We start from the raw sequence: 8,002 nt of genomic DNA, 5'->3' as shown, positions 1-8,002 counted from the left end.
TGCCACCACGCCTGGCTTATTTTGTATTTTTAGTAGAGACAGGGTTTCTCCATGTTCTAGACCATAGTCACGCTGGTCTAGAACTCCTGACCTCAGGTAATCCACCCGCCTCGGCCTCCCAAAGTGCTGGAATTACAGGCATGAGCCACCACGCCCGGCGCTTTTTAATTAAAAAAAAAAAGACCAGCTGAGCCTCACGCAGATAAAAACAAGGGAGAATGATTGCTGCAGGGCCAGAGTTAAGGAAAATGACAAGGACAATTAAGAGGCTGAGTGGCAAACTCACAAAAACCCATGTTCCCACAGCAGTTGAACATAAAAGCAATCAGGACATTCTGACCATTTACAATCATTTCAGCCCAGATCCATATCAATCGGAACAAAAGCGCGTGATCTCCAGGAGGGCTTAACCTCATCATTTACACTCACGCTGGCTACGTCTTGTAATTTAGTTATAAAGTGACGCTCACTGTTGAAACCAGATGGAACCAGTTTATCTTTGTAGAACGCCTCCCCAGGCAGTCACACCTCTTCAAAGTCCACCTGGTCATCCACATCAGGGAAAAGGGGAGTAAGAGAAATTCGCTCTGAAAAATGGGCCCCCTTTGAGAACTGTTAGTCCTCTGAGGGTACGGAAGCCTGTCAGCAAGCTACCTTCCTCCAAAGCCCTTTCCCCTTCCCTAGGAACTGCCCTGACAGCTTCTCTCTCTCTGCCCAGCTGTCTGTCTCCTTCCTTTGCTGACAGTGACTATCAGCTGCTTCCAGGCTCACCCTCTTCTCACCATCTGCTGGGGGTCAGAGCTTCAGCAGCTAAAGTCCTTTTCACTCTCCATAATTAGTAATCGCTTGCCTACACGCAGACTTCTCTTCAAGTCACTGCACAGCCACGGACTACATGTGTGGGAAAGAAGTAACTTCATAAAACTTTATTTTTGTTTTGAGACAGGGTCTGGCTCTGTTGCCCAGGTGGGAGTACAGTGGCATGATCTTAGCTCACTGCAACCTCCACCTCCCAGGCTCAAATGATCCTCCTGCCTCAGCCTCCCAAGTAGCTGGGACCCCAGGCAGTAGTCACCACATCTGGCTAATTTTTGTATTTTTTGTACAGATGGGGTTTTACCATGTTGCTCAGGCTGGCAACGAACTCCTGGCCTCAAGTGATCCATCTACCTTGGCCTCCCAAAGTGCTGGGATTACAGGTGTGAGCCACCATGCCCAGCCAAAAGTTAACATTTTAAAAAACAGCTGAATGAGGCAAAAATTAAAAAAGAATTTACCAGGACTATTTATGTCATTGTCTTCCAGGCTGCACTGTTACTGCTGGGTAGTTTGCCATCAGTCTAATCAGCATTCCTTTGAGGTGGTAATCTGTCTTTTATGTCTTGGTTACTTGTGAGACAGGGTCTCACTCTGTTGCCCAGGCTGGAGTGCAGTGGCGCAATCTCAGGTCACTGCCTCCACCATAACCTCCACCTCCTAGGTTCAGGTGATTCTACCGCCTCAGCCTTCCAAGTAGCTGGGACTACAGGCATGCGCCAACACCCTCAACTAATTTTTGTATTTTTAGTAGAGATTTTTTTTTTTCTTTTTCTTTTTGATGGAGTCTTACTCTGTCGCACCAGGCCAGAGTGCCGTGACGCAATCTTGACTTACTGCAACCTCTGCCTCCCAGGTTCAAGCAGTTCCCCGCTTCGGCCTCCGGAGTAGCTGGGACTACAGGCGCGTGCCACCATGCCCAGCTGATATGGGGTTTCTCTATGTTGGCCAGGCTGGTCTTGAACTCCTGACCTCAGGTGATCCGCCTGCATAAGTCTCCCAGAGTGTTGTGAGCCACCATGTCCAGCCAGTCTGGGTTACTGTTTTTTTTTTTTTTGAGATGGAGCCTCGCTCTGTCGCCAGGCTGGAGTGCAATGGCGTGATCTCGGCTCACTGCAACCTCCGCCTCCTGGGTTCAAGTGATTCTCCTGCCTCAGCCTCCCGAGTAGCTGGGGCTACAGGTGCATGCCACCACGACCAGCTAATTTTTGTATTTTTAGTAGAGATGGGCTTTCAACACATTGGCCAGGATGATCTTGATCTCCTGAACTCATGATCCGCCCACCTCGGCCTCCCAAAGTGTTGGGATTACAGGCGTGAGCCACTACGCCCAGCCTACTTTTAAGACATTCTATAAATTTAGATATTCTGTAGTTTTACTCATTATTTTATTTATCTTACTTGGGATTGTTTCCTGAATCTTAGGATTTATATATTTCATCACTCTGGACAACTTGGCATTTTCTCTTGGTCACTAGTCTCTCTGATTCTTTTTTTTTTTTTTTGAGACAGGGTCTAGCTCTGTTGCCCAGGCTGGAATGCAGTGGCATGATCTCCGCTCACTGCAACCTCTGCCTCCCAGGTTTAAGTGATTCTCATGTCTCAGCCTCCTGAATAGCTGGGATTCCAGGCAAGTGCCACTATGCCCAATTTTTTTATTTTTAGTAGAGGCAGGGTTTCGCTATGTTGGCCAGTCTGGTCTTGAACTCCTGGCCCCAAGAGATCTGCCAGCCTAGGCCTTCCAAAGTGCTGGGATGACTGGTGTGAGCCACCATGTCTGTCCTCTCCAACTCTGTCCTCCTCCTCTGGAACAGCTATTAAACATACGCTGGACATCCTCATCTGATCCCATACTGATGTCCAATGCCTGCCACCTTCATCTTTCTAAGTAGTATTTCAGATGACTTCCTCGCATCTACCTCTGTTTGCTAATCATGTCCTTGATTATTTAAAACAGCCACTGCATTCTTAATTTCAATGACTACAGTTTTCACTTTTAGAAATTCTATTTTGTTTTTTTTTTTTTGAGATGGAGTCTCGCTCTGTCGCCCAGGCTGGAGTGCAGTGGCGCGATCTCGGCTCACTGCAACCTCTGCCTCCCGGGTTCAAGCGATTCTCCTGCCTCAGCCTCCGGAGTAGCTGGGACTACAGGCGCCCGCCACCTCGCCCGGCTAGTTTTTGTATTTTTAGTAGAGACGGGGTTTCACCGTGTAGACCAGGATGGTCTCGATCTGCTGACCTCGTGATCCACCCGTCTCGGCCTCCCAAAGTGCTGGGATTACAGGCTTGAGCCACCGCGCCCGGCCTATTTTGTTTTTATCAAAGGTGCCTGTTTGTGTTTTTATTAACAATTTCTTGGTTGGGTGTGGTGGCTCACGCCTGTAATCCCAGCACTTTGGGAGACCGAGAAGGGCGGATCATGAGGTCAGGAGTTCGAGACCAGTCTGGTTAATGTGGTGAAACCCATCTCTACTAAAAATACAAAAATTCGCCGAGCATGGTGGCCAGCGCCTGTAATCCCAGCTACTCGGGAGGCTGAGGCAGGAGAATCACTTGAAACCAGCAGGTGGAGGTTGCAGTGAGCCAAGATGGCGCCACCACATTCCAGCCTGGGCAACAAGAGCGAAACTCTTTTTTTTTTTTTTTTTTTAAACAGAGCTGGGTGTGGTGGTACGTGCCTGTAGTTCCAGCTACTCGGGAGGCTGAGGCAGGAGAATCTCTTGAACCTGGGAGGCAGAGGTTGCACTGACTGAGATTGCATCACTGCATTCCAGCCTGGAGACAGAGGCAGACTCCATCTGCAAAAAAAAGACTTTATGCTTTCTAAAGCTTTCAGAGTCAACTTCCCTTTCCTTAGGAGGGCCCAGCAGCTTTGTCTTCTGTCCCATTTGGGTACTAAAACCCAAGCCTGTTCCTGGCTCTGATAATCCTTCCACTCCACCCTCTTCTTTGTGTAATACTGCCAAGGGGCTACACCAAGAGATATGGAAAATAAAACTGACCAGATAGGTCTCTGGCTATTTTTATCTCTAATTACTGTGGCAACTCTGGGGAGACCCCAATTGCCTGGAGAGGTCTACTGTGTTCACCATAAACTGTGAAGAATTTAGTTAAGAGTTTAATTTTTTACCTTTCCTAGAAAATGTGATTTTTAACACGGTTCAAAACTCTATGTCCATGGGGGAGTTTCACGTTTGAGACACAGCAAGCATGGAGGGAGATTTCTGAGGGCCATGGACTCTTGTTATGAAATCACACCACACACATAAATAGTGGCCTACACCACCAACACATAAGCAAAGTCCTGGTTTGAAACTATTAGGATTTGGAATAACATGCCATATTTTTGCAAACATATAATTAAACATTAACTCTGTTTCAAAAATTTAGTTCTAATCCTTCAGGTAAATGAAGGTACTTAAGAGTAGAAACCATAAAATAACAAAATAACACAAGGCCAGCCTGGGCAACATAGTGAGACCCTGTCTCTACAAAAAAAACAAAAAGTTAGCCAGACACGGTGGTCCCAGCTACTTGGGAGGCTGAGGCGGGAGGATCACTTGAGCCCCAGAGATTGAGGCTGCCTTCCAGCCTGGGTGACAGGTGGAATCCCTGTCTCAGAAAAACACATAAAAACACCCCGACAGGGGATGACCATTTATGGCCTGAGATTATTCTATAAACCATAATATATGGAGATTTGAGCTCAGGAGTAGTCACCTAATATATCTTTGACGTGTGAAAAACGCCCCACCTCTTTCCATAGCTTCAGAAAGGAGGCTGCCAATTATTTTCCATTTGCCCTTCCCAGATCCATTCTCTGCTCCCGCCTGTGCCCCAGTAAGCTGACCCTAAGGGCCACACTGTCTTGTCTTTCCTGCCCTCTGGCTGCCAACTGGGTTTGCCATTGGGGAACAAAAGCAGGAGATTTAAGGGCAGGAGGAGGATGCAGTTGGGGTATTTATTCCGTTTTCCCCTCACCCCACGGCAGGGCCCACAGCCACAACTTCTATCGAGTGACCCCCTCCTCCATGACTATAGCTCTTACCTGGTTCTGGTAACAGGGCCCCGCCTCTGCCCATCCCTTTAGGCTCACAGGGAGTAACAGCTTTTCACTGTTGTCGGGTGCAACACTATTCCTTACTGGTTCATTCGAACTGTCTACACCTCTGTTAACAGTTTGTTTATTAAACTCACTTAAATCGACCTTTTAAAAAAAAATTATTTGTAATACCGAAACTTCAAAGAGAAACTGATCCTTTAAGAGTGATCCATTCCCATGCTAGGGCCCAGGCTAAGACAGGCTTACTTGGGGGAGGAAAGGGGACTATTTCCACCCAGTCAGTCCAACCAATCAAGTCAATCTATGAAATCACCTCACAACAAAGAATTACAAATTATTCTGCTTCTCCAACCACAGAGGCCTGGGGCACTGAACAAGAGTCTAATGGCTAGTCCTCACCTCGGGCCTTTCTCGGATCTTGAGTGAACTCCTGCTCCTCACCAGTCTCTTGGATGTACAGGGGCCCCCAAGACTCGTATTTGTGACTGGTCTCCAAGGGCTGTGGCTGCACGCTGCTCGGGGATTCCTTTGCAGTTCCCGAGGAGGGTATCTTCTCCCATACTGACTTCTGTTCCTTTGGAGGAGTTGAGACCTAAAGACAATTAGGAATGGCTGGGTTTGTGCATGGCTCACTTTAAGAACAAGAATGAAAATCCCAGGAGAGCTATACAGAACCTCTAGGAAAGAGAAAAGGAAAACACCCATCCCATTCCATTCCCAAGGCTAAAAGTTAGTTTTGGATGACAGAGAAAAATAGGAGGAAACAAGGTCTAATTCAGTAGAAATTTCAGCGAATCTTACTGTATGGACAAACCCTTGTTCCTGCCTAGAATGTTTGGCTCCCAATCTCCTAGAATAACAAAGGTCTTCCCACCTACCTGGTGTCCTGGCTCATCCAGTTCCCGCTCCAGATCTTCAAGGAGAGTGACAGCCTCTTCAGCGCTCTCCGGGCAGTGTTCCTGCACCCAGGCCTGGAGCTCCTGGGGCAGGATGGTCAGGAACTGCTCCAGCACCAGTAGCTCCAGAATCTGCTCCTTGGTGTGGATCTCGGGCCTCAGCCACTCACAGCAGAGCACCCGGAGCTGGCTCAGGGCCTCTCGGGGTCCGGGGGTGTCATGGTACCCAAACTGCCTGAACCGCTGGCGGAACATCTCCAGGCTAGGAAGGCACTTGCCTTTCTCTTCTTTCTCCTCGACTTTTACCATCAGAGGCCCCACCTGCTCCTGTGGAGGCCTAGGGCCCAGAACTGGGGCCATGCCTAGTACCTTGGTCATCATATAAACTCCAGAAACAGCCTCACTAAAGATGGGACTCTGTGGGGCAGGAATATTGGTTCCTTAGGGTTTCCAGTTCTTTAGGGTCACACGTTAAACCTAAGAAAATACAGTTACCATAAAATAATCAAACTGAAGTGTTTTTGGGTCTTTATAGCCATACCTTTAGCACAAGAAACTGTGGAAATTACGTCCACCATAAAACTACCATATAAAAACAACTGCTCAAAATCTTTCTGGAATGAGCTGGGTACAGTGGCTCATGCCTATAATTCTAGCACTCTGGGAGGCCGAGGCGGGGGGATCACCTGAGGTCAGGCGTTTGAGACCAGCCTGGCCAACGTGGTGAAACCCTGTCTCTACTAAAAATACAAAATTAGCCAGGCGTGGTGGTGGACGCCTGTAATCCCAGCTACTTGGGAGGCTGAGACAGGAGAATTGCTTGAACGCAGGAGGCAGAGGATACAATGAGCCAAGACTGCACCACTGCATTCCAGCCCGGGCAACAGAGTGAGATTCCACCTCTAAAAAAAAAAAGTCTTTCTGCAATCAGTTTAGGATATCCTACTTTGATTTCAGTGGTCTCCACTCTCCTAAAAAGTGCAATGTGGCACAATTTTAAAATTAACTTTGCTCCAAAACTAGTTCAGAATTTCACCATTATAGCTATTATAGTTTCTGAGATTTTATCAAGCTATCTACTGGCCAGATGCCATCTGTTTAAACCTAAGACATTCAGCTTGAGCAATGAAAATTCACTAGTCAAGGCCAGGCATGGTGGCTCACCCCTGTAATCCCAGCACTTCGGGAGGCCGAGGCGGGCGGATCACGAAGTCACGAGATCGACACCATCCGGGCTAACATGGTGAAACCCCATCTCTACTAAAAATACAAAAAATTAGCCAGGCGTGGTGGTGGGCGCCTGTAGTCCCAGCTACTCGGGAGGCTGAGGCAAGAGAATGCGTGAACCCTGGAGGCGGAGCTTGCAGTGAGCGGAGATCGCGCCACTGCACTCCAGCCTGGGCAACAAGAGCGAAACTCCGTCCCAAAAAAAAAAAAAGGAAAATTCACTAGTCAAATGACTGGGCCTGTCAGTATGACCTGGGTCATGCTCGAAGGGTGTAATTAACTAGTACATTAAAAATAACTGAGGTTGGGCGCAGTGGCTCATGCCTGTAATCCCAGCACTCTGGGAGTCCGAGGCGGGCCTGGACTCGAGACCAGGCTGGCCAACATGATGAAATCTTGTCTCTACTAAATACAAAAATTGGCCGGGCATGGTGGCACACACCTGTAATCCCAGCTATTTGGGAGGCTGAGGTATGAGAATTGCTTGAACATGGGAGGCAGAGGTTGCAATGAGCCGAGATCTTGCCACTGCACTACAGCCTGGGTGACAGAGCAAGACTCTGTCTCAAAAAATAAAAACAAAACAAACCGAGTGCCAGGTGCAGTGGCTCACATCTGTAATCCCAGAACTTTGAGAGGCTGAGGCAGGTGGATCACTTGAGGTCAGGAGTTTGAGACCAGCCTGGCCAACATGGTGAAATCCCGTCTCCACAAAAAATACAAAGATTAGCCAGGTGTGGAGGCACGCACCTGTGGTCCCAGCTACTTGGGAGGCTGTGGGAGGATCACTTAAGCTCAGGAGGTTGAGGCTGCAGTGACCTGCAGCTGTGATTGCACTACTGAACTCCAGCCTGGGTGACAGAACAAGACCTTGCCTCAAAAACCAAAACCAAAATCAAAATCAAAATCAAAGAACAGGCCGGGCGCGGTGGCTCAAGCCTGTAATCCCAGCACTTTGGGAGGCCGAGACGGGCGGATCACGAGGTCAGGAGATCGAGAC

The 8,002-nt window shown here is 48.3% G+C and overlaps 1 protein-coding gene across 3 annotated transcripts in view; it reads right to left on the bottom strand.

The window, feature by feature from the left end:
- Positions 1-8,002, bottom strand: part of ZSCAN21 (zinc finger and SCAN domain containing 21) — a 24,680-nt gene that overhangs the window by 2,878 nt on the left and 13,800 nt on the right. For 2 of the 3 annotated variants that reach the window (XM_011943867.1, XM_011943866.1), the window contains 2 exons: positions 5,758-6,252; positions 5,279-5,471 (listed from right to left, as the gene is read on the bottom strand). In XM_011943867.1, coding sequence (XP_011799257.1) covers positions 5,279-5,471; positions 5,758-6,156 — 592 coding nt within the window. In that variant the 5' untranslated portion in view covers positions 6,157-6,252. The remainder of the gene's footprint in view (positions 1-5,278; positions 5,472-5,757; positions 6,253-8,002) is intronic. The other variant, XM_011943868.1, reaches the window with a different exon arrangement.

Source organism: Colobus angolensis, unplaced genomic scaffold (assembly GCF_000951035.1).
Source record: "Colobus angolensis palliatus isolate OR3802 unplaced genomic scaffold, Cang.pa_1.0 Scaffold222, whole genome shotgun sequence".
NCBI classification, from domain to species: domain Eukaryota; kingdom Metazoa; phylum Chordata; class Mammalia; order Primates; family Cercopithecidae; genus Colobus; species Colobus angolensis.
Note: the sequence above shows the minus strand (reverse complement) of the source record. Positions and strands in the feature narration are given on the sequence as shown.